Below are 27,294 nucleotides of genomic sequence, written 5' to 3' on the forward strand. Positions count from 1 at the left end.
TGGTTTAAACTACAGTGAACTGTAAGGGATCTAAGGATACTGTCAGTTAAACTATACATAGATATATGTACAGGAGAGACATTGCAAGGGCAGTTTCAGGTGCTTGATGGGCCTGAGGAATCAAACAAGGAGTATTAGAAAAGGAATCTGTTAGTGGACATCATGCTTTTCCACACAAGAGCCCTTTTTGGAGTAGCAAATGAATTAAGAGATTTAAAGATGCAGCAGGCATTGTCTTCAATAGACACTTGGCATATGATCCAATTGGCCTTGGAATGAGGGGGTGAGAATGGGGCTTCCCAGGAACCGATCTTTGGCTGGTGAGGTTGGCAGATCATCTAATATGTGTGAAATTTGATGTTGCTGAAACAGTAGGGAAGAGGAGGGCAGATAGAGCGAGCATACCGGTAGATAAATGAAAACAGAACCCATTACGTTTGACTGCAAGAAGATCAAACCTATCCATTCTGAAGGAAATCAGCCCTGAGTGCTCACTGGAAGGACAGATCCTGAAGCTGAGGCTCCAATACTTTAGCCACCTCATGAGAAGAGAAGACTCTCTGGAAAAGACCCTGATGTTGGGAAAGATTGAGGGCACAAGGAGAAGGGAACGACAGAGGACGAGATGGTTGGACAGTGTTCTCGAAGCTACCAACATGAGTTTGACCAAACTGAGGGAGGCAGTGGAAGACAGGAGTGCTTGGCGTGCTCTGGTCCATGGGGTCATGAAGAGTCGGACATGACTAAACGACTAAACAACAACAACAACAACAACAACAACAACATGGTATTCTCAGCCATCACCATTGTGACTGCAGAGTTCAGCCTAGAAGAGGTATTTTGGATAGTGAATGGCGGGTCGTTTGAAAGAGAAATCTAGCGATCCAGTGCTCTAACACACACTTTTAGATTCACAAATGAATCTAGACTTTTTTGTAGCTACATCGTAATGGGAGAAGTTACCCTGGAAACTGACTTAGACAGCCCAATTTCCTTCTGAACCGAACTCCTATTATTAGCATTAATACAACTATGGAATAAAAGTCTATGAAAATCCTACACACAGAATCCCTGCCTTTTGCAACAATAAAATCAAGATTAACTTCTTCTGCCTAATACTAAGAAATCTTTAAGGCTCAGTTTTGATGAAATGGAGAATCCTTATTGTACTCGAAGATACAGAGAGAAAGATAGCGCTCACAAATGAGTTTAGCAGTGCCTTGAAGATAGTTAGTCGGTGGTTTTGCTTTTTAAAATCTTTATTATGTACAGAGTATGTACATGCCTCCATTGTAGGTTATAGTATTTTTTTCAATTTGTACTTCTACAAAATGGATATTGCTGCCTCTATACATGTGCAATTCTAAATAAGCCCTGAGTAAATCTTAAAGCGCATTGAAATATTCTAAATTCTTATTTTTGCAACTAAGGATCAGTTAATGATAGCATTATACCTTTATGGGGGGAAAACAGTTTAAAAAGTAAGATTCCATGCTGCATTTTTTTATGCCTAGCTGTGAGCACAATATGATACATAATATACAGTAACAATCCATATAATTAGAAAATGTGAAAAGAAGCTGACCTCACTCCCCCCAAAAAGCTGTTGCTTCCTTTTCTTTTGAATTAATGGCAAATGATTCACTCAAAATCTCAAGTCTTCGGATTACAATGCTGTCAAGTTCTCTGCAGATTATATTTTGTAAACATTCAAATTTAAGGTAATATGCGGAAGAAAATGCTGTGATCAAATAGATAAAGTACACAAGGCATCATGCCAGTATTTTTTTGAACGGAACAGGAAACCTGCTTAAGATATAAGCTTGTCTGCCTGCTGAAAACATAATCAAAATAACTTGGAAACAGTAATGGAAGACTGTATCTCTCTGTATTGCCAGAGAACATGTGCAAAGAACTTTGGCCGTCAAGTGGTTTCAACCGTGTGTGAAACTTGCATTGTTTCTCAGACCAATGCAAAGTAGAAAACTGGTCTATATCAGCAAATGAACCCAGAACTAGGCAGAAGAATAATTAAAAATGCTGTTTTCAACAGCCCATTGATTGGGTGGAAATTTTCCAGGAATGGCAACCCAATTTTGTTGCTGAGTCCCATGGAGCAGCAAGGAAGACAAGATAAAGTGTATTCTTCAGCTAGGAAGTGAGGCTCCCAATGGTTAACTTGTGCCATGGCTGCTGTAGTCAAAAACACCTTTCTTGAAGAATGACGAGAACTCACAGATAGCATGTTTTGAAAGGGCCAGACCCTCTTTGTTTACATGCAGTGGTGATGATGGAGAGTTGAGCATCACAGCAAAGAAATTTCTGAGGTATTCCTGGGGAAGGAGAGAAAAACAGAATCACAACTGTTATGCAGTGAATACTGTGCTTAGAGAAGCATTACAAGAGAAGAAGCCTTTATAAATCACTAGAAAATTAAGAATCATACCAACTGAAATACAAAACCTTTATTCATCTTGAATAAAATCTTAAACATTTGTTTTCTACTAACAAATGTATTGCATGTTATATAGCCAACTAACAGAGCACTGAAATCAATGGACTCCTGTCCACCGATATAAATGGGTCTTCTCTTCAATCCTTTATCAATGTATTCTGCTCATTGTTTATTATTTTAAATAAAACAATACAATAGCTCACACTCCAAAACATGTGGCCCAGAATTAGTGCAATATTTTCCTTTCCCAACACTTTTCTCTTCCCCATAAAACTGGAACCCCTTCAAATGTATTTCCAGTGTCCCAGAATCCCAACCTCTAGATGCTCAAATTGAATAAGACTAACTAAATTAACGAAAACAGAGGGGGAATAGGGGAATATATATTTTCAGAGTGTCTCTGACAGTTGTCTTGGGTAATCACACCTTTGACAAGAGGTTGAGGAAGCTGTGCCACATTATGTTCAAAGTTATTAAGATTCTCTCTTTCAAAATAATCTGCTTTCTCATTGTCTGCATGACTCAAGAAGTTGCAAGACCTGTGATCTGCAGCTGGCCCCCTTTGGGCCCTCCATTTGTGAAAGGCAATCTCTACTGCCCTTTGAAAACACATTGTTCGATTCTTGCTTAGGCCTCCTCACTTCTCTTCTGCTTGGTCAACTGTATAAATCACTAAATAGAATCTTAGTAAATACTTATTGTCCACTATATAGATGAATTTTATTAAGTACATTGGGTGTAATATGGTTTAATATTTGGAATGCCTAACCTGCCTTTTTCCTTAGGAATCCTTTGATTAACTCTTTTTTTTTTTTTTTGCTATTTTCACCAAAAAATGTATACATGGAAGAAGTGTTTGTCACTTTGTCAAAACATTCTGAGCCGTAAAATGAGATTTTTCATGTTTTATTTTAATAGCTCCATCTGTATTCATATTTACTGTATTCTTTATCTTCTGAGGTAAATAAGTTTGTCAACTTTAAAACTACCTTTACCTCAGAAGATAAAGAATACAGTAAAAATGAATACAGCATTGAAAGGTCACAATGTTTGACTTTTGTGAGGTATATAAAGATGCAAAATATCTAACAATGTGAAGTACACGAAGATTTGCTTCTTAACAGTGTTAGAAACTCAGATATATATAAGCTTAGGCGCAAAATGGCTCATTAAACAATTACAGTCAACAAAGAGTTGCCATTTTAGGGCCGGACGGCTTGAAAGTCACTATTTTTCAATATGACTTTTTGGTTCCTGAATTTCGTTCTGATTGTGAAGATAAAACAACATGGATAGAATTCTAAAGGGTGTGTTTTTACTGTGTGAAAACAGTCAAGATCCGAGGATCCCCAGAAATGCAACTCCAGATGGTGGAGACATCAGGCACTATCCTGGCACCCATCTTCATTTTGTCCTGTGGCCAATTGCCAGGTGCAAAATGTGAGGTGCAAAATGTGCCTGGCAAATTCTGAACACTGTTTCTTAATAGAATTTGTTGTAAAAGTTGCATTCAGGGGTTTTTTTATTGGTAGAATGAGTTTTTTTATGTCTACTATATATCAGTTACCTATTTTCCAACTTTACAATACCTGTGGATTTTATACACCTCAAAATTTTCTAGTATCTTTATGGTGATCCCACAAAAAAACAAAAAAATAAAATAAAAACCATATCCAGTTGGGCTCTATGATAATGTCCTGCATTTCTCTTCCAGGGCTTCAAGCACTGCTTAGTTACAAGCGCTTGAGAAATATCAGTAAGATGACCAGAAATTCCAAGTTCAGCTTTTGCAATATCAAGACCTGTTCTCTCTTTATTATAGCTAAATTTAGAAGAAGTTCGGACATTTTTTTCATCTCTCATTATTGCCCCCTTGCTATGGATAGCTCTGGGCACTGCAGAAAGCCAGGAACTCTAACATCTGAAGAGGGAATTTGAAAATCTGCCCTACAGAAAGATACAGAGACTCCAAATGCGTGGGCATTTTACTATGGGTAGATTATAGAGGATGTACCAGAAAGCCTGTCATTTGTGCATTCTCTCCCTGATACTTTTTGTGGAGTCCCACACTGCCTCTGTGTAAAATTCACTATAAATATTACCTTAGGAATTGCAAGTGACCAACTGTCATGGCATGAGGAGAATTTATGCAAAACGTATGTCAAACTCCTGGTGAAAACAATGTAATATCTGAATGGAAAACGAGAGCATGTGAAATGCCCAAATGCACATAAAACGTATGATGGAGAGTAAATGAAGAGGTGAAATGTAAGCAGTGGTGATGGAAATATTATGTACAGTAAAAGGATCAGGCTTGCTCGGTTAACAGACTGGATAATAACAGCCTTGCTGTATCCCAGTGAAGCTGCACACTGTAATTGTGGACTCAGGGGAGAAAATAATCTATTTACTAAAGTATCCTTTGAAAAATGCACAGTTCAGAGAGTTACATGGAGCATCAAATTTATTTTGAGCAGCTTTCCCCAATAAAGTAGAAATTTCATCTTCGGGTGAAGTTTTTCCATGTAAACATTACTGACGTGTCTAAATACTGCTAAAGTTCTCAGAGGTTTGTTACGCAAATACTTCAAAATGCAAAGCAAAGTGCATAGCTGTTTCATTGGTCTTTTTTATTTTTTACTGACTGTACTAACCTCCATAGCAATGTTTTGCTTTGAGATGCGCAACAAAATCCCTGTAAAATGAATGTCAACAGACAAAACAGTCATTTAAATCAGGGAACAGATGTGTCAGCATGAGTTATGACTAGTTCACAGAGCAAGGTCCCTCTGTTTCATGCTCATTCCCTCTATAAGACAATGAAAACACATGTTGGATGCAGCAGCTGACCAGTGGGCATTTAAAAAATGGGTACAGTGGTGCCTCGCAAGACGAAATTAATTCGTTCCGCAAGACTCTTCGTCTTGCGGAAATTTCGTCTTGCGAGGCACCTTTTCCCATAGGAACGCATTAAAATTTAATTAATGCGTTCCTATGGGGGAAAAAGTCCGGGGGCCCCTCCCGACCGGCACCGGAGCCAAGCCAAGCCGCGTTTTAAGACTGCAGTGAGCGAACAGCAGCGCTGCTGTTCGCTCGCTTCAGTCTTAAAACGCAGCTCCGCGGCTCCGGGAGGGAGGGAGGGGGCCGTGGGATGATGCCCGACATCGGGCATGATGCCACGGCCCCCTCCCGACCGGCACCGGAGCTCCGCGGTGCTGTGTTTTAAGACTGCAGCGATCGCTGCAGTCTTAAAACGCAGCTCCGCGGCTCCGGGAGGGAGGGAGAGGGCCGTGGGATGATGCCCGACATCGGGCACGATCCCACGGCCCCCTCCCGACCGGCACCGGAGCTCCGCGGTGCTGTGTTTTAAGACTGCAGCAATCGCTGCAGTCTTAAAACGCAGCTCCGCGGCTCCGGGAGGGAGGGAGGGGGCCGTTGCATCATGCCCGACATCGGGCACGATCCCACGGCCCCCTCCCGACCGGCACCGGAGCTCCGCGGTGCTGTGTTTTAAGACTGCAGCGATCGCTGCAGTCTTAAAACGCAGCTCCGCGGCTCCGGGAGGGAGGGAGGGGGCCGTTGCATCATGCCCGACATCGGGCACGATCCCACGGCCCCCTCCCGACCGGCACCGGAGCTCCGCGGTGCTGTGTTTTAAGACTGCAGCGATCGCTGCAGTCTTAAAACGCAGCTCCGCGGCTCCGGGAGGGAGGGAGGGGGCCGTGGCATCATGCCCGACATCGGGCACGATCCCACGGCCCCCTCCCGACCGGCACCGGAGCTCCGCGGTGCTGTGTTTTAAGACTGCAGCAATCGCTGCAGTCTTAAAACGCAGCTCCGCGGCTCCGGGAGGGAGGGAGAGGGCCGTGGGATGATGCCCGACATCGGGCACGATCCCACGGCCCCCTCCCGACCGGCACCGGAGCTCCGCGGTGCTGTGTTTTAAGACTGCAGCGATCGCTGCAGTCTTAAAACGCAGCTCCGCGGCTCCGGGAGGGAGGGAGGGGGCCGCGGCATCATGCCCGACATCGGGCATGATGCCACGGCCCCCTCCCGACCGGCACCGGAGCTCCGCGGTGCTGTGTTTTAAGACTGCAGCGATCGCTGCAGTCTTAAAACGCAGCTCCGCGGCTCCGGGAGGGAGGGAGGGGGCCGTGGCATCATGCCCGACATCGGGCATGATGCCACGGCCCCCTCCCGACCGGCACCGGAGCTCCGCGGTGCTGTGTTTTAAGACTGCAGCGATCGCTGCAGTCTTAAAACGCAGCTCCGCGGCTCCGGGAGGGAGGGAGAGGGCCGTGGGATGATGCCCGACATTGGGCACGATCCCACGGCCCCCTCCCGACCGGCACCGGAGCTCCGCGCCGCCGAGTTTTAAGACTGCAACAATCGTTGCAGTCTTAAAACGCAGCGGCAGGGCTCCGGGAAGGAGGGAGAGGGCCGTGGGATGATGCCCGACATTGGGCACGATCCCACGGCCCCCTCCCGACCGGCACCGGAGCTCCGCGCCGCCGAGTTTTAAGACTGCAACGATCGTTGCAGTCTTAAAACGCAGCGGCAGGGCTCCGGGAAGGAGGGAGAGGGCCGTGGGATGATGCCCGACATTGGGCACGATCCCACGGCCCCCTCCCGACCGGCACCGGAGCTCCGCGCCGCCGAGTTTTAAGACTGCAACGATCGTTGCAGTCTTAAAACGCAGCGGCAGGGCTCCGGGAAGGAGGGAGAGGGCCGTGGGATGATGCCCGACATTGGGCACGATCCCACGGCCCCCTCCCGACCGGCACCGGAGCTCCGCGCCGCCGAGTTTTAAGACTGCAACGATCGTTGCAGTCTTAAAACGCAGCGGCAGGGCTCCGGGAAGGAGGGAGAGGGCCGTGGGATGATGCCCGACATTGGGCACGATCCCACGGCCCCCTCCCGACCGGCACCGGAGCTCCGCGCCGCCGAGTTTTAAGACTGCAACGATCGTTGCAGTCTTAAAACGCAGCGGCAGGGCTCCGGGAAGGAGGGAGAGGGCCGTGGGATGATGCCCGACATTGGGCACGATCCCACGGCCCCCTCCCGACCGGCACCGGAGCTCCGCGCCGCCGAGTTTTAAGACTGCAACGATCGTTGCAGTCTTAAAACGCAGCGGCGGGGCTCCGGGAAGGAGGGAGAGGGCCGTGGGATGATGCCCGACATTGGGCACGATCCCACGGCCCCCTCCCGACCGGCACCGGAGCTCCGCGCCGCCGAGTTTTAAGACTGCAACGATCGTTGCAGTCTTAAAACGCAGCGGCGGGGCTCCGGGAAGGAGGGAGAGGGCCGTGGGATGATGCCCGACATTGGGCACGATCCCACGGCCCCCTCCCGACCGGCAGCGGAGCTTACCTTTTCGCTGCGGTCGGGAGGGATGTTGTCCGCCTCTGCCATTTTGGATCGACTGCGCATGCACCGTCGATCCAAAATGGCGGGCGCGGACATCACCCCTCCCGACCAGAGCGAAAAGGTAAGCCAGCTTACAGTGGTACCTCGCCAGACGAATTCGTCTTGCGAAAAACAGGCATAGACGAATTCGTCTTGCGAGTCAACTAAAAACTCGCAAAACCCTTTCGTTTTGCGAGTTTTTCGTCTAGCGAGGCATTCGTCTTGCGGGGTACCACTGTACTGGTGAGTAGAGAGTTCAAGTGGCTAAACTGCAATAAGAGTTTGATTTATTATCTATTTATTATTTATTTAAAGGAGTTTTATCCCACCCTCCTCGCAAGAAGCATTATAAACAACTTATGAGAATGCACCAATGTCTTACTCAGAAGTTATATTTACAACACCAACATTTTAAATATTATAGACCAGTGTTTTGTCTCAATTTTCTTTGGATATATACTACTACTTTTTTAGGGGGGGGGACCATATGTTCTGAAGGGATGGCATAGTTGGTAGAGCATGAGACTCTTAATCTCAGAGTCATGGGTTCAAACCCCATTTTGGGGGAAAGGGGTTGGACAACAACAACTTTTACTACTACTACCACCACCACCACCACCACCACTACTATTACTACAGTGGTACCTCTGGTTACGAACTTAATTCGTTCCAGAGGTCCGTTCTTAACCTAAAACTGCTCTTAACCTGAGGTACCACTTTAGCTAATGGGGCCTCCTGCTGCCACCGCGCAATTTCTGTTCTCGTCCTGAGGTGCTACTTCCGGATTAGCGGAGTCTGTAACCCAAAGTGCTTGTAACCCTAGGTACCACTGTATTATTATACCCTGCCCATCTGGCTGGGTTCCCCCAACCACTCTGGGCGGCTTACAATACATCAAAAATTGTAAAGCATTAGATATTAAAATTTTCCCAATACAGGGGACCCCGGGATCCCTTCCAACTCTACAATTCTTTGAAAAGATCCATGTCGCCTTGGAATGAGGATGAATTTATCAGGTTAATCAATAAATGAATTAGGGATGTCTATAGTTGGATGTTCTTCAATTCCTCTGACATGCAACGTCAGTTTTGCTGGTTTTTCCTTGCTGCTCCTTTTGTTTTATGGCAACATTTCTTTTTAAAGCGTTCTATCCACTTACAAAGACTGTTGACAATCTACAAAGAGATTTTAGCGCCCAACGTGGGCTTGTTTCAAACTTTTATTCAAGGCTCAAAGCTGCTGCTGCTGCTGCACAGAGCGTCTGACCCAACATTTGAAAAGGTGACAGCAGTACTGCCCTTTTGGTTTGTCCCACATAATTATGCCCTTTAGACAGCCAAACCAGATCCATACGGTGTGAGCCATGCTTAGTTCAAAGCTTTAACCTTCCAATTCAAATACCCCTGAGAGGAAGAGGAAAGAAGCGCGAGTAAGCCTGCTAAAACTCAGACCTGCTTCTTTATTGACTGGGCTGAGCAACTTTGCTCAAGCGTTAATTAAGGCAAGAGTGATATTGTAGCCATTTAAAACCTTATTGGAAGCTATTTTAATAGACCTGTACTTTTTAACTCTAGCCTGGCGTTCATGTGATAGGCAATATTTCAGCAGAGAGATGTCATTCTAACGTTTTCTGCACCATCTCACATCGTAGGGGCTCGGGTTTTCAGGGTCTGTAACATAAATCCTGGTTTAATTTAAAGTTATTAAAATTATAAAGAATTAATGGCTTTGGGCAATTCACAGAGGAGCCGTAATTGCTCTTCTGGTTGTGACATATTAACAGGGAATGTAGCTCACTTGCACTGTTCTCATAATCGACTGCAAATCTTTGAAGCCAACAGCACAGTTTAACTAAAAGTTTTCTTTTTTAAAATCATGATTACCAATACCTGCACTGTTTTGAAGCTTACCTGGTACAAACTACTCTGAAGAAAAGGAAAGTTGGGTTTGCAACTGACAAAACAGCTCTCTGAGGTTGGATTAATTTTCTGCCTCCAGTTTACAGAAGGCAAAATGAAAGGAGGTGGGGAAATTGAGGGTTTGGATAGATTTTTACAAACACAACATGCATGTGAACGTATGAAGCATATGAAAATGAACATGTGAAAAAATGGAGAACTCTTTGTCCTATCTCTAGCTGGTTATGAACCAATGTTTTGAACTATTTACAACATGAGCAATACATTGAAAAGCTCTAGTTTTAAATCTAGGTATGGTATGTGTGCCCGCCAATAAGAAGAATCAGAGTAGTTTTTTCCCTTGTGCCATCAAACTGTTAAATTCGTAGTTGTGTGCGGAAGGGAGGTCAGTTGGTGGTATGGGATTCTGTTGCTGTGCTGTTGTATTGTGAGGGGAGTAGTGTTTTTATGAGGTACGTTTTTCTTTACAATGCAATGTAGTCGAAGCAAAATTCCAAGTATGATTGTTACTTGGCCAATAAAATTATTCCTTATTCCTTATTATTTACAGTCGTACCTTGGAAGTTGAACAGAATCCGTTCCAGAAGTCTGTTCGACTTCCAAAACATTCAGAAACCAAAGCGCAGCTTCTGATTGGCTGCAGAAAGCTCCTGCAGCCAACTGGAAGCCGTGGAAGCCCTGTTGGATGTTCAGGTTCCAAAGAACGTTTGCAAACTCGAATACTCCGTTTGCAGCATTCGGGAGCCAAAACGTTTGACTTGCAAGGCGTTTGGGATCCAAGGTACGATTTCTACAGTACTTTTAAGTCTACATTTCTACCAACGGTTGTGCTGAATTGGAGAGAAGCCATTGTCTGTAACAGCATAGCTGAGAGTTTGCTTTTTTACACCCAGGTAAAACTTGACATCTTAATCTGCAGGTGTTTCTTGCACTGATCTCTGCTTTAGTAAGTTTCCCAGTGCACCTCTGTTGGCACAAACACGTTATGTTGAGCCTTACGAAACCAACTAAATGTCCAATCAAGTAAAGTTCAAGCTGCAATAATTAGCTACAATAATGCTTCCTACTACACTCATATATAATAGAAAATTCATTCAGAATCCCTAGGACTTAATATTCCTTACAGCACACACAAGCAATAAAGCTTGTGTTCTTTGCTGCAGATGAAAACAGCAGCAACAATATTTAAACCGTTGGGGGAACCTAGAATTTACAGGGGTTTTGTACTTTTGTGAATCTGTTTTTGTTTTTTTTAAAGGAATGTGTTAAGGCCCTGTTTAAAAAGTTCAGAATATGCCTGGCTAGTGAAGGAAATCCATCTTTCCTCTTGAGCACTAGTTAAAACAAGTCTTGTCAAAATCCATTCGCAGACAACAACAAAGGAATTGAATTTCCTACGCATCTCTGGGTCAGCAGTGACAGGATGTCATTTGCTGGATTGGTCCTGGCAAACGGCTAACCCAACTGCTTGACATGCATCACCCTCAACTTCCTTTGGTGAAATCAAAAACTGAGGGATGATTGATAAGGTTGCTCTGAAAAGGGACAAGACCAAAGTGCATCTTGCGTCCTTGCCTGAGTGGTCGCTTTATTGATACACTCGAGCTCTGAACGTGAAAATCACAGTTTGAAAGCTATACAGGTACACAGCCTTGGTGCAGACTGGCAAGCACATTTGAGAAATTTGCTCTGATCTGACAGCAAAGGAAATTAAATAAGGTTAAACTGGAAAACAATGTATTTTTTTTCAGAAACGCACCAATATTAGTCACTTCGTCCTCTTTTTCCTCTAAAATGAAAACCGTCTGCAGCCAAGTTGTGATTTCTAGCATATAAATCATACCGTGCCAGTTTCAAAAAAGTTAATATATGACCAAAATGAAAAAAAAAAACGTAGCAATTTAGTAATCTTTTAAAACGTCAAACTGGCAGAGTCAAAGAAGCAAAAATGAACGAGAAAAAGAGGAGCAGTAACAACACAGGCCTAAAACTGGAGGAGCGAAGATAATACGGTGCTGCCTTAAAGCAATTCTTGCAGAGCTCTGGAACTGGAAACACAAACAATTTTCTTAATAATTCTTTGTCAACTGACATCTAACTAGCAGTTTTGACAGCTCTTCCTAACTGAGCACAGTTGCATAAAATCCCACCAGAAAAACATAAATGTTTCCCTTACTACTGTTTTCAGAAGGGTTCCCCCTCTCCTGGATTTGACTTGATTCTCCACCCCCATTTCTATCTGAAGATAAGTAAAATAGGGTAAGGCATATGAGCGACTACAGTGATTAACATCTTGCCTAATGAATGCATTTAGGGAAGAGCCATGGCAAGTTTGTTCCTGCAAATGCCATGTGCCGCTCAGTGCTTCAGGGTAGGGTGCCGCTTTGCATTGTTCTGCTTCAGGCAAGTCTTCCCTTTGCACCTGGTTTTCTGAAGCTTTGGGTGTCTCCTTACTGGATGTCTTAAAAGGTACATAGGGGGCAAGTGTCTAAGGCAGGAGGAATAAAAACTGCACCACAGCCCCACAAAACAGCGCCGACCCCCCACTGGTTTTCTGAAGGCAGCAGTGACATCTTCGAAGGCACATATTGGGGTTCGGGCAGCTGCTACGATACCTACGAAGCTCTGAAGCTCTGGGATCAGCCAACCCCTACAAACAACTATCCAAGTGCTACACGGGAAGTAAATCCAAAAGGGCTGACCAATAGATTTGAAGAAACCCCAATGATTTCAGTCGTACCTCGTGTTGCGTTCACTGCGGGTTGCGAACGGCGAGGGTTACGAATGCGGTCGCACATGCATGCACAGAAGCGCTCTGCACACTGCTCGGGTTGGGGACTTTTCGGGGTGCGAATGGCACCCCGAAACGGATCGTGTCCGCAACCCGAGGTACCACTGTATTAAATGACAAACTGATAAAGAAGAAGAGTTTGGATTTGATATCCCGCTTTTCACTACCCGAAGGAGTCTCAAAGCAGCTAACATTCCCCTTTCCCTTCCTCCCCCTCAACAAACACTCTGTGAGGTGAGTGGGGCTGAGAGACTTCAAAGAAGTGTGACTAGCCCAAGGTCACCCAGCAGCTGCATGTGGAGGAGCGGGGACGCGAACCCGGTTCACCAGATTACGAGTCTACCACTCTTAAAACTTCTTCAGGTATCTGAAGAAGTGTGCATGCACACGAAAGCTCATACCAGGAACAAACTCAGTTGGTCTCTAAGGTGCTACTAGAAAGAATTTTCGATTTTGTTTTTACTCTTAAAACACTACACCACACTGGCTGTTACAGAAGTGGACATACTGTAATCCAAAAAGGCTGAAGGAGTCTGGGTAGAAAACAATATTGCCTTACTCCCCCCCCCATATAAAAATCATACTGCAGTGTGCTTTGTTATGATGGCATGTCACTGAACTGAATCCTGAGGATGAAATTCCATTCGTTTCTGCAAGCAAGCCCCATTGCACGATCTTCTTTTACAACTGTCTACTGCTAGGCATCAATGTGATGCTGTTTATATAATAACTTGACTCTTCAATCTGATAAAACTAGTAGCATATGCCCTTCAGAGCCTTAAGCAACTCGGTTTGATGTACTGCAACATTCGTGGCATTTGTTTATTCCTTTATCTTGATGTGTAGGCAGCAAATGAAAGCTAGGATAGAGATTCAGGAAGTCTAGTGTTTCAAAGGTCAGGATTTTTGTAGGCTTTATTTTTACACCTAACACAGAATTGAGGGACAATACCAGGAACACGCTTTTCCTTTTAACCTCATAAGTGTCTGTATAGAAACCCGACAAATCTTGTGTTTATTAGGCAAGTGTTGTAAGAATAAATGGCCATATGCTGAATCCCTTTTGCAGGCATTAAGCTGCACATGCAATTCCAAAAAGACGTAACTTATTTGAAAAGCACCTAATGACAATAAATGGCTGTGTTAATTAGCACTAAATACAACTGGGGAAAAGGAAACAGGAAAGACAAAAGAAGATTATTGTTATGAGTTTATGGGTGCCAGACTCCCCTGTGTTATGAGTTTGTGCGTGCTAGGTACTTAATCCCTGGACCCAGCAAATGTTAAAAGCTAAAAGCTAAAGACAGGTTAGTTTCCTCAAGAGGTAATCAATCACCTGGGAGATGAGCCATTAAGAAAACAAAGGAAAAGTAATGAGTCATTAAGAAAGCAAAGGCTCTGGGCCAGATGGTCAAATTGATTTCTAGCATACCATGCCAGTTTCAAAAAAGTTGCTTGGAATAGCCAATACCGACAGTGTGTCCTTTATTGTGGTTCCGGAACACATTGAACTCCACACCTTGGAGACAGACTTGGGGAGAAGAAGAATATTTCCTAGGTCATTTCCTTTGAAGGTGGTAAATTTGTGATGTCAACCAATAAATTGACTCACAAGCCTGTTAATTTAAACTGATGTGTTTTCAGAGAACACAGGAGACAACAGTAACGGAAAGCTATGCTTATGAACTACCAGGCACAAAGCATGCTGCATCAATGTAATACCACACTTTGTGGTATCACGGTGGCCATACAAACAGATGCAGGATAAGCAGCGGCTATCAGCAGTACAGACAGAAGTCAATTACTGCTAGATGTGCAATGAAGCAATAAGTCAGCGTTGCATGAGTCACAAAAATGTTGGAGACGGGTTACAGTGTTGGCCGGTATAACAATCACATGCTGAAACAAAGGTATTTTTATTGACAAGCTGTGAAATACCCTGCAAGAAGAAGTGTGCATGCACACGAAAGCTCATACTAAGAACAAACTTAGTTGGTCTCTAAGGTGCTACCGGAAGGAATTTTTTATTTTTTATTTTGTCCTGCAAAACCCGACATATATGGTGCCATACATGATGTAATAAGATGTTATAATGTGGATTTACATGTTCCATATGTCTCATAATGCTGCCGCCATTTGGTGCGACTTTTATAAACAGTAGCTACAAATTCACAGCCATATTCCAAGTACAGAGCTGTTCAGTGCTCATTTTGTGATGTCCAAAAGACTACATCTTAACAAAGCTGGTGCAGGTGTCCAACGGCGGCTAAGTTGCTACTTTTCAAGGGGAGTAATTTTAATACTAAATTTTGGCATGCTTTGCTTTCCCTTCTTTAAATACACACACCCGCAGAGCCAGGGTTTTAAAAACAGTCAAATAATGACAGCTCCCCCCTATTTATAGTTATCAAATGGCATGAATGGATAAACAACATTAACTTCTATTCATTAACTTTAATCAACAAAATTCTTGGCTGTGTCAGTCAAGACAGATTTAATTAAGCAAGGGTGGCTTTAAAGTTAAATTGCAGTACTTAAACTGCTGAACAATTAATTTAGAGTTTTACCATGCAACAGGCCTTCATAGACCACTAAATTAAAAGTTGACAAAATAAGCCAGAGACTTAGGCTTAGTTCTCACTGAGCTGGCAAACTCATGTCTAGGTGCCTTCACTTCAGATGGCAGGTGGGGGACACACATGACTGAAGGCGCCACCTCACCAAATAAATAAATCCGTGCATACAGAAAACTAGGGTGTCAGGGAAAAGGATAAGCAAGAACTGTTCTCCCTAACGTCTATATTCAGGGAAGGTTTTTGTGAAGAGGAGTGCTGTGAGTCCCTATCTGCAATTTGGCCTGATAAACCACAGATATCGTTTTGCTAGCTCAGCGAGTTCTTTTAAAAACGTTTCCTTCAAAGTCTTATCTGACTACTGTGAACAGTAGCAGCGACAGAACACATTACTTCATAACTGTTTTCTGACCAAAAAAATTCTTAATCTTTGAGAAATCTTACTGTTTATATTTCATTTTAATTTCCTGTTGAAATACTTTAACTCCCATATGGGAAAAATACCTTTCAATGCTCTGTGCAGTCTAATGTGAGAGATTTCACAGAAAGCTAAGAATGAAATAACTTTACCAGTTAACGGGACTCTGTTTTACCATGGGCTATTTCTGAATCCACAAATTTCCTCTAATAATAATAGTAGTAGTAGTAGTAATAATAATAATAATAATAATAAATTATTTGTACCTCGCCCAACTGGCTGGGTTTCCCCAGCCACTCTGGGCAGCTTCCAACAGATATTAGGATACATTAAAATGTCACAGATTAAAAACTTCCCTGAACAGGGCTGCCTTCAGATGTCTTCTGAATGTACGGTAGTTGTTTTTCTCTTTGACATCTGGTGGGAGGGTGTTCCACAGGGCGGGCGCCACTACTGAGAAGGCCCTCTGCCTGGTTCCCTGTAGCTTTGCTTCTCGCAGTGAGGGAACCGCCAGAAGGCCCTCGGCGCTGGACCTCAGTGTCCAGGCTGAATGATGGGGGTGGAGACGCTCCTTCAGGTTTACTGAGCCAAGGCCGTTTAGGGCTTTAAAGGTCAGCACTAACACTTTGAATTGTGCTTGGAAATGTACTGGGAGCCAATGAAGATCTCTCAGGACAGGTGTTATGTGGTCCCAGCGGCCACTCCCAGTCACCAGTCTAGCTACCTCATTCTGGATTAATTGCAGTTTCCGGGTCACCTTCAAAGGTAGCCCCACGTAGAGGGCACTGCAGTAGTCCAAGCGGGAGATAACTAGAGCATACACCACTCTGGCGAGACAGTTTGTGGGCAGGTAGGGTCTCAGCCTGCGTACCAGATGGAGCTGGTAGACAGCCGCCCTGGACACAGAATTAACCTGCGCCTCCATGGACAGCTGTGAGTCCAAAATAACAACTACCAAACCACCATTCACTGAGGTACACATCCCACCATGAATCTTCTACTTTCATGAATCTTCTTGGGGCCATTGGTACACTCATGGCAGGATCGGGCCTTAAAGAAACTGGTTCCTACACATGCATTAAATTTGCTAAAGTCAGATGCTTGCAAACTACCAGGAGAATGCAAACAATACTACTAGGTTACTGACAAGGTGAGAAGCATCCTTCATCAAAGCAATAAATATTTACTGACAGGGATGTCATTCTCTGCTTCCCAGCTGCATGTGGATATCTACAGCTGACAATTTTCAAAGCCTAGCAAACCTTGCTTCCTGATCAAGGAGCAGCGCTCAAATTTTACAGGCAGCCACCTGGTGCTAATGGCCTTTTGCACTATCCCTCGAGGTGACAAGTAGAGACAGTATCTCAGCTCTACTGCCAGCCCCTTTCGACAAAGAAAATCTTGTCTTGGTCTACTGACCTCAGACGAATGTGATCGTCTGGTTATGGAATAAGCTGTCTTTCTATGTGAAATGAAGGGACCAACCGGGCTGTTGGATGTAAATACTGTTCATTTGGTTGACTTCCAGTTATGTTCCCCCCCTCCCCCCCGAAGTTTAATTTGCTTCACTTGTATTTTATTTCCACCAGTGCCTCCTAACCGGATGGTGTTTTGCTGACTGCTGTTAAGCTGGCTCTCTAGCACTGAGATGCCTTCAGAAGTAGTCCACAATGAGAGCTACTTTTCGTCTGAATGCTGACCTAATTATGCTGATTGCTGTGCTGTTTTCCTGCTGGGATGCCTTTGGCAGCAATCGATGTGAGCGTTGATCTTCTGGCTGCAGCATGGCAGGCACCTTCAGACTGGTACTATTAATAGTGCACTTGGAAGTGGCAAAACACACTTTAAAAGGACGTGTTTTGGGGTGTTCTTAGAAGCTCCAGTTCAGAACGAATTGCTGAAAACTTGGGGAAGTCCAATGGTGATATGCAACTGCTGGGGGGAACATGTAAAAGGGCAGGGGGGATGTGCGGGAGATGGGGAACTAAATATATTGCCTATTTGCTGGGGGTCCCCATGTTGTTGTCGTCTCCTCCCCCTGAGCTCTTGGTGGGTCATATGCAACTTTCCTTCAGATCTTCCTGCTGAATGCGAGAATGTTGAAGGGTGAGGCAAGCCCATGTGCTCCTACACCTCTACCATGGTTAGACATTTATACTGACAAGAGAGGACTGTACAGTACACTATTCTAGGCTGCATCAATGGAAGTATAGGGTCCAGATCAAGTACCACTCTATTCTGCCTTGGTCAGACCACGCCTGGAATACTGTGTCCAATTCTGGGCACCACAATTTATGAAGGATGTTGACAAGCTGGAATGTGTGCAGAGGAGGGCAACCAAGATGATCAAGGGTCTGGAAACTAAGCCTTATGAGGAACTGGGTATGTTCAGCCTGGAAAAGAGGAGACTGAGAGGAGATATGATAGCCATCTTCAAATATCTCAAAGGCTGTCACATGAAAGAGGAAGCAAGCTTGTTTTCTTCTGCTCTTTAGGGTAGGACTCAAACCAGTGGATTCAAGTTACAAGAAAGGAGATTCCGACTAAACATTCGGAAAAAACTTTCTGACAGTAAGACCTATTTGACAGTGGAACAAGCTCCCATGAGATGTGGTGGACTCCCCTTTCCTGGAGGTTTTTAAACAGAGGTTGGATGGCCATCTGTTATGGATGCTTTAGCTGAGATTCCTCCATTGCTGGGGGTTGGATTAACTCTCAGGTCCCTCCCAACTCTAAGATTCTATGAGAATTTTGTTTTCTTTACTCTATGAGATACAGTAGTTAATAGTTAGTGCCTGTCCCATGCATGAATAGTCAATGAATTAAAGGGAAGTACATAAAGTAATATTCTCTCTCTCTCTCTCTCTCTCTCTCTCTCTCTCTCTCTCTCTGTGTGTGTGTGTGTGTAATGCTGGTATTGAGGCCACAGAGTCAGCATCTGGTCACACTTTTATAATGAGAATTCTGGAGAACTTGAAATTTTGCATACTGTTTTGTGATATTTTGGTGGGCTAATAAAACTATTGCCCTTATACATATTTTGGTGGGGCGTTCTTATGGGTCTATATAACTCCCTTTACTTTTGATGTGAGCCAAAACAGCAAGTTAATAATTCAGAATCGAAAAGATCTATAAAATCTTCCCTCTGTTCTAAATACTCATCTTATTCACAACCTCTTAGCCCTCTAATGAACATATTTCCTACAGCTCCTACGATGTTTCTTTACAAGACCATGAGAATATTTCTGATCTATGTGCCTCATTACTTTATGATATACTGTTGCCATCTTCCATGCCAAATGAAGTAGCCGCAATTGCCCAATTACCAATGGGCTACTTAATTTCTACCACATAGAAATGGTTCCTATTGGTCAAGCAGACAGAACCGTGTAAATATATCTAAAGGAAGTAGTTAAAAAAAATTCCATTACCTCTAAGTGATTCCGACGCTCTGCGATGACTCGTTCATCCTTGTTTCCAAAGAGCTTCTTGGGAGGAAATTCTAACATAGCCAGCTGCAAGACACAACAGAGAATGAATCAACTGAGAAATGCTCTTAGTAACTATGAAATAAGATACAGAGGGGAAGGGATGTACATGGGTAGCTTGCTCATACAGCATTAATGGCAACAGCGTTCTTGTCACGGCAACCTTGCCTTTGGTGTTGCGGTGAGATAACAGCCGGCTCGTTTCTCGCTTTTGAAAGCATTTTATTGTCCTTACTAATTACAGAGCTATAATTCACGTCTGCACTCCATTAAAACAAACATCCTAACTACTATCTTCCGTTACGCGCCTTTTCCAGCACAATAACCCCTTGGTGCTCCGGAAGTGACGCGTGAATCTCTTCTTCCCGCTTTTACTCCCCTCCCCCTGTTTATTACTGACATCAGCACTCCCCCTTTCTTCTGGCGATACCTCTAAGAGATTGCTGCCATCATCGTCGGACGTATCTGTTGAGATTAATGGGCCCGGTTCTCGATACCTCGCCCCCTCCCCCTGCCTGTCTGTTTTGCTGCTTTCCCTCACTGATCCTCCTCCCACGCTCCTCTCCCGATCCAGGCTTGTCTCCGTGACATCCACTCCCTCCTCCAAGCCCCCTTCCTCCCCGGAGTCGCTGGACTCAAGCGGATGGTGTATGATCGTGCTAACATTCTCCACTTCCCCGTTCCCATGCTGCCACTGTTCCGTGCGCGGTGGAGTGACAAACCCCAGGAAGTCTGTGTCCTCATTTTCATCCGACTCAAACACCGTCTTCCACTGTTCCGTCGTAAAGGGTGCGAATGACACTACCTCGTCCACCTCCTCCTCTGACCAGTCTGGATGGGGTTCCTCTGCCTCCTCCCCTCCTCTGGACCCTTGGTCCCCCATGCCCTCCTCCTGATGTCCCTGCCAACATTCATACCCCGGTGGGGCTGGCTTTTGTGGGTATAACGCATGGAATTCGGCCTTGAGGTATTCCTCCTGAATATTATCATGGCGCATCCATGTGTTGTTCTCGGGGTCCTCCCCTTCCCAGGCTACCAAGTATTCCACCTGCCCCTCCCTCCACCGGGAATCGAGGATCTCAGTGGCCTCATTGCCTGCCCCCACTTCCTCCACTGAAGGCCCTGTTGTCACCCCCCCTTCCCCTTGATAAGGGTGCCCTTCCCTGTATGGTGTTAACAGCGCTCTGTGAAACACGGGGTGAATTCTCATGTCCTCAGGCAACCTCAGCTTGAAGGCTACGGGATTGACCTGGCCCACTACCTCGAAGGGTCCCAAACGTCTGTGCTCTAACTTCCTGCACCTGCTTCTGGTGGGCAGCCCCCTGGAGGACAAACACACCCTGTCCCCCACCCTGATGGCCTCCCCCTCCCTCCGATGCTGATCCGAAGCCCTCTTATAGGCTTCTTTGGCCCTGTCCAGCGTGCTCTTGAGTTGCTCGTGCAGTTGGAGCATCTCCTCCGCAAAATTTTCTGCCGCTGGCACACTCGGGCCCCGGTCCTCTCCCCTTGGGAACGACTTCGGATGTCCTCCATAGTTCGCAAGAAAGGGTGTCATCCCTGTGGAAACATTAACTGAGTTATTATAGGCAAATTCCGCTAAAGCTAGGAACTTTGGCCAGTCCGTCTGCCGTCGGCTAACGTAGCAACGTAGGTACTGCTGCAGTATAGCATTGGCCCTCTCTGCCTGTCCATTCGTTTGTGGGTGCCTGGCCGTCGACAAGTTGAGTTCCACACCCAAGAGCTCCATGAGCTTGCGCCAAAACCGCGACGTAAATTGGCGGCCTCTGTCGCTCACGACCCTCGATGGTACTCCATGCAGCTTGAAAACGTTGTCTACAAACAACCTGGCTGTCTCCTCGCTCCTGTGCTTCCCCACTCGCCTCCTGCCCCGCAGCCGCTGCCATCCCTTGCCACACTCGCTTCTGCGAACAACTACGGGCTAGGTGTCCCGTCCTGTCACACACAAAGCATTTGCGCGTCTCCTTCTCCCCCTTGCTTAGCAGCTCCCTGCGAGGTTTCTCTTTGAGGCTTTCTCTTGTGTCCAAACGACCGATTTCCATTGGCTCTTCGGGGGTCAGACGCTGCCTGTTTCCCTGAACCGGCTGAACACCCTGGGAAGGCCTCCTGTAAGCATGGAATGTCTCACTGCCCGGTACATTTCGCCCTTCCCATTCCCTTAGTTCCTGCCGAACCCCCACTTGCAGAGCCAGTTTGATATAAGCATCCGTATCCTTGGGTTTCGGTCCCCTGCTTATTTCATCCAAAATTTCCGGGTTCAGCCCCTGCTGAAAGAGCGCTTCAGTTTGTGGGGCTAAAATCTCCCATTCCAGAGTATGGCAGAGAAGGGTAAATTTAGCCACATAATCTCTCACTGTCCCTTTCCCTTGTCTGAGACTCATGAGTTCCTGCTTTGTTATCTCTTGATCAATGTCACTTGTGTAATGAGCCGCCATGGCATCCAAGAAATCCTGGAGATTCCCAAGCGCTGGGTTGTTACTTGCCAAAAGTGGGCGTACCCATTCTCTCGCTGACCCCGTCATGTGTGAAATAATAAAGGCTACCTTCTCAGCATCAGTCTCAAAGTCTCTCCCTCTCACCCTCAGGGCATAATCAACCTCAGTCCTGAACCCCAAATATCCCCTGGGGTCCCCATCAAACTTACTCACTGATGCCAGCTGTTGCCTCTGAGTCACCACTGCTGTGGCTCCTCCTCCGCCGGTCTTGCGAGCCTCATCAAGCCTAATTTGAAGATCTCGTAAATCTTCCTCCAGTCTGGCAGCTCGAAGCTCAGAACGCTTATTTATCTCTTCCAAATCATCAGCTCTGGCTTCTCCTTCCTGCCGAACTTTCAAAATTGCTTCCTTGGCTTGAATCTCCCAGCTGGCCCTCGCAGCTTTCAGCTTCTCTTCGACCCCTTCCATGCCTCCTTTCCAACAGTCCCACAGCAACGCAGTAGAGTTAGGATGTGTTGTCACGGCAACCTTGCCTTTGGTGTTGCGGTGAGATAACAGCCGGCTCGTTTCTCGCTTTTGAAAGCATTTTATTGTCCTTACTAATTACAGAGCTATAATTCACGTCTGCACTCCATTAAAACAAACATCCTAACTACTATCTTCCGTTACGCGCCTTTTCCAGCACAATAACCCCTTGGTGCTCCGGAAGTGACGCGTGAATCTCTTCTTCCCGCTTTTACTCCCCTCCCCCTGTTTATTACTGACATCAGCACTCCCCCTTTCTTCTGGCGATACCTCTAAGAGATTGCTGCCATCATCGTCGGACGTATCTGTTGAGATTAATGGGCCCGGTTCTCGATACCTCGCCCCCTCCCCCTGCCTGTCTGTTTTGCTGCTTTCCCTCACTGATCCTCCTCCCACGCTCCTCTCCCGATCCAGGCTTGTCTCCGTGACAGTTCTCAAACTCATTTTTAATATAATTGTGGGCAGGACAAGCCTATGTCAGCCAAACTATTACAGAATCTTGTGAAGCAGCTATAGTTACTGCCTCAATCGAAACAAAAAAAGTAGCTGCAATTTGCATCTGCTAGGTGGGCAGGAGCTGGGACCGAGCAACGGGAGCTCACCCCGTTGCAGGGATTCAAACAACCGACCTTCTGATCAGCAAGCTCTAGGCTCTGTGGTTTAACCCACAGCGCCACCTGCGTCTTACACTTAAGTAAATGAATTCAGCATTATGGCCTTAAAATGCAAAAAGCAATTAGGGGAAGGAAGTCAACATTACAAATGTTTCATCAGCCTAAGCCCAATGGAGCGACCTCGCTTCTCCTTCCCCTGTGTGCTGTTTTTTTTTGGGGGGGTCTACCACACATACCCCGAGCCAATGAGGGTCATGGGGGAAGGTGAGGGGGAGAAGCACTGTTGCGCTCATGTAAACCCTTGCGTGGGCTTCTGCTAGCGGGACCAGTTAGTTGAATCCGACCCGATATGCTTAACAATCCTTCTCCCCCCCCCTTAAATCCATATCAATGAAAAGAAAAGAACTTGCCCTGAAACTAACCTACAGGTGGTACCTAACACCAAGAAAATTAGCGCTAATACACCCAGCAACCTCACCAAAATGCTGGAGAGGATGCACCTCCACAGGCACATGTGGTGGGAGTGCCCCAAAATCCAACGATTCTGAACAACAACCATACGAGAAATATGTAAGATAACCAAGCAAGTGCTAGAAATCACCCCAGAATTGGTCTTACTAAACATCTTCCAAGACAACAATGCCCACTTACACCACAAAGAACTCATAACCCACTCAGCAGCCAGAAACATCATAACCAGACACTGGAGAGACCTGTCAGGAGTAAGCATGGACCAATGGTACCAAGTAGTATGGGAAACAGCCCTACTAGAAAAACTAACCAGTAAGCTGAAACTGACACGGGGATAAATAGAAGAAGACACCTTCACCCCGGTATGGCTCCCCTTCATCACACACACAGCCCAACAAGACAATGGCAAAAATCTACCGGCAGCATACAAATCAATATGGCTAACCTGATCAAAAACACTCACCCACCCCACTCACAGAGGAAACCAAAGACCACCATAGTCAACCACAAATGAACAATCACACCCTATGCCAACCCCGACCTCTCTCACCACCAAAGGAGCACAAGTGAACAACAGAGAACCTGCACAAACAACGCTGACACCAAACCCTACATATATTAAGTAAAATAGAAACATCGTCACCCCACCCCACCCACCACCCCATCCCGCCCAACTCTCTCCCCCTTTTCTTCCTAATGTCTCAACAAACGAAAGTGATGTGTAAAAGTGTTACATGGAAAAAATACGAGAGAGACATTGCACCTTTGGAAATCAAGAAAATATTTAATAAAAAATACTTTAAAAAAACAACAATCCTTCTTCCATTCTTTGGAGACAATTTTTTAGAACTGCCTAGAATTCTAAGCCACTTTGTCACAGACTGAAAAACAGCTTCCAAGCAAGCAAGCAAAATGGTATTTAAGATACCAGGGGGAATGCAACAGGGGAAAAAACCCCAAAAGCAGTTTTTACTAACTCAGACTTTGTTCGTGACACCCACGGAGCCACAGCAGTTAGCTGAAATAGGTGTTCCTTGCAGCCTTTCTCCAGAGGCAGCTACCAAGTTCGGTTTCAGAACTCCGCAGGAAGATTGTTCACAGCCTTTGGCAATTATAATAAAGGCTTTGCTTCTCCTTGCACTGATGAAAGATGAAGCAGGGCCACATTTGAGGAACGTAATTATGATAGCAGCCAGTATAGGCAGAGGCGGTTTCTACGATGTGTTGATTCTGTGCTTTGAAGGGCTTTAAAATTCAATGTCAGCATCTTGAACCGGAAGTGCCTTGGCAGGCAGCATAGATAGACGCACCACAGATTGTATTCAGGAGGCAGGTAGGCACAATGTGGAGCAGCTGATATCTACAGTTTATCACATAGAACACATGTATACCGCCTCAGGTATTATGATGGAAGAAAGGTGGGATAAAAATGCAACTATAAATAAATGAAATAATAAAAAAGCAGTGCCAGATTTTTTTTTTCCATTTTCAAAGTAGAAGAAAGTCTGTTTTAGTGCCCCCAATACAGATTGGGGGTGTGAGAGGGGGAACTTTTAAAGCAGAGTACGAGCAGAAATATTTTTTTTATGTTTCATTATTACTTGATTTTGTGCATTAGTCTTTCAAATCTATAAAGAGAAATATTAAAATAACGTCACTTTTAAGCATTAAGGTGTTTAACATTTTCAGGCCTAGATTTTTTCAGTTTTTCAAGGGCTATGCCTGACTTCTGATCCTTTGTCCTGGTTTTCTATGTCTGATACGAGAAAAATCAGAAGTGGTCTCTTTCTGTAGATAGTCAGGGGCTGCTTCACTTACTTTTGAGCTTATAATGGAAAGGGGGAAAAGTGTCCTAGTTTAAAGTTTTTGAAGTTTAAACAAGTAACTCAAGCCTCATCTTCTAGAGAAGTCCTGAAACTCCTCGAGTAAAGGAACTGGACCAAAAAAAAAAAAAGTTCTTAAGTTGGAAGTAGCACTATATATTTGGAAATTTGACAACTCTTATCTTTCTTGCCTTGGAAGATTTCTCCAGTAACTTATTTGAGGATAAAACAGCTTTTGCCTACATTTCTACGGAACTTTCAAGAGGCACGGTAAGAAAGGCAAAACTGCCTTACTTATAGCTTCTTACAGCAAGCAGCTCTAAAACAGGTCAGAAGGCAAAATATAATTTGAGCAAACATTTGATTAAAAAAAGCCAATTAAGGCAAAGTAAAACCTTTTTCAAACTTTTTATAAGGGAGAAGAGTGTGTCACCTATTTCAGGTCAGGTCATATTTCTGAAACACAACAGTTCAATCAAATAGAGCAGGGGTGGCCAACTCCCAAGAGACTGCGATCTACTCACAGAGTTAAAAACTGGCAGTGATCTACCCCCTTTTTAGGGGTTCAGGTAAAAGTTGCTGAGCTTTTTTTAGGAAGGAGGAAGGCCCATAGGGGGGTTGGGTCAAAGTTGTGGAGTTTTTTCAGGGAGGAGGTAAAATGTTGAGCTTTTTTTTAGGGGAGCCACAGTTGTTCAGCTTCTTTGGGGAGAGCCAATAATCTACCAGTGATCTACCACAGACGTCCAGTGATCTACCAGTAGATCACGATCTACCTGTTGGACATGCCTGAAATAGAGGTTTTGCTGTCCTTGGTTCTGTTTGAAGACCACCAAACCTTATGGCCTAGGTCCCTGAATTGCTTATATTGTCTTGGCAGGTCACGATGCTGGGGTGCAGGGCTTCCTAGTGGCACACCTGCATTTACGGAAGCGCATGACTGGGCATGACCTACCGAATGGACACTGATCTCTTTCCTGTTGCCAACTCGCAAAAGTAGGGGTGCTCTCTCTTTTATATTGGGGATTGTTCTGTTAAATTCCATTTCCTGATGACATCATGCTTAATATCTGGTCTATAAATTATGGTACAATATTTACATCATAGGCTAAGTAGACATTAATTAAACTAAAAATGACAGCATGGCTTGATTTCTGTAGCCAGAAAAAAAATGAGCAGAATCCCACCCACTTCCACATAGACTTGTAGGGGAGATCTAGACACCATGGTTTATTGCATTAATATTTTAACATCAGTCTGCCCGATGTTATTAAGGAAACAAATTAAATTCAGCAGAAAAAGTTTATCCAGATTAGGGACATCTTTCATTCCCAAAAGCAATTTTTTGGGGGCCTATCTGGATATAGCAGTAAACACTGGTAGTATCATGGATGATAGGTAACATCATTTGATAAATTACTTCACCATTGTGTTCATTATAAGTAGTCCAGGGTAGAGTTCATGCGCAGAATTCTAATAAAAAGTGAGTGGAGTGCAATTTAGAAGTCCATGCAAACCTTTTTATAGTGCTATAAACACTATGGGGCCTTAACTGGATTTTAAATTGCTTACAAAAATAATAATAATCAGGACTAGTAAAGCCACGGGCTATTTACAGATATAAATTTATCATAGAACCAAGTTTATGCCCTCAAGTCATACCAGTTCTATCCTTATGTGTTCACTGCCCCAGCCCTTTTTACTTTGCTTCATGATAAGGTAAAGGTAAAGGACCCCTGGACGGTTAAGTCCAGTCAAAGGCGACTATGGGGTTGCAGTGCTCATCTCGCTTTCAGGCCAAGGGAGCCGGTGTTTGTCCACAGACAGCTTTCTGGGTCTTGTGGCCAGCATGACTAAACCGCTTCTGGCACAATGTGACACCGGGACAGAAAACAGAGTGCATGGAAACACCGTTTACCTTCCCACCGCAGCAGTACCTATTTGCGTGCTTAGACCTTTTACCCTGACCCTAGGAATAAATTCAGACATGACTCAAATTTTGGTTTGGTTTTTGGTAGAATTTAGGCCACAATTTATTGATCAAGTGAGTGGTTGCATAGGCTCTAGTTCAACTAGCTCCCTGCACTGTTGCAGGCAGCGCTGACCCAGAGCTCTAATGTAGGTCAGCCTCGGGTAAACACCAAGGCCAGTGGATGGGGGTTACCCAGCTATTCCGTTGCCCTGGTGAGCCCTGGATTCTGGTACGGGTGCAACCCCTTTCAGGGTTCGCCAAACAATTGAATCCTCGGATTCCTTTACCGGAATACCCTTGGCATAGGGATGGCCAGACCGTTCTGCCACCCCATCACTTGAACCAGAGCCTATCTGCCAACCTTACAAGTTGTGACGATTTGCTATGCG

At 45.0% G+C, this 27,294-nt stretch overlaps 1 protein-coding gene across 3 annotated transcripts in view; it reads right to left on the reverse strand.

Annotated features, from left to right (window-relative positions):
* Positions 1–1,241: 1,241 nt before the first annotated feature.
* KIF16B (kinesin family member 16B) overlaps positions 1,242–27,294 on the reverse strand; it is a 94,664-nt gene continuing 68,611 nt past the window's right edge. For 2 of the 3 annotated variants that reach the window (XM_033142894.1, XM_033142893.1), the window contains 2 exons: positions 18,994–19,077; positions 1,242–2,333 (listed from right to left, as the gene is read on the reverse strand). In XM_033142894.1, coding sequence (XP_032998785.1) covers positions 2,175–2,333; positions 18,994–19,077 — 243 coding nt within the window. In that variant the 3' untranslated portion in view covers positions 1,242–2,174. The remainder of the gene's footprint in view (positions 2,334–18,993; positions 19,078–27,294) is intronic. The other variant, XM_033142895.1, reaches the window with a different exon arrangement.

The sequence above is a fragment of the Lacerta agilis genome, chromosome 3, assembly GCF_009819535.1.
Source record: "Lacerta agilis isolate rLacAgi1 chromosome 3, rLacAgi1.pri, whole genome shotgun sequence".
In the NCBI taxonomy this organism is placed as follows: Eukaryota; Metazoa; Chordata; class Lepidosauria; order Squamata; family Lacertidae; genus Lacerta; species Lacerta agilis.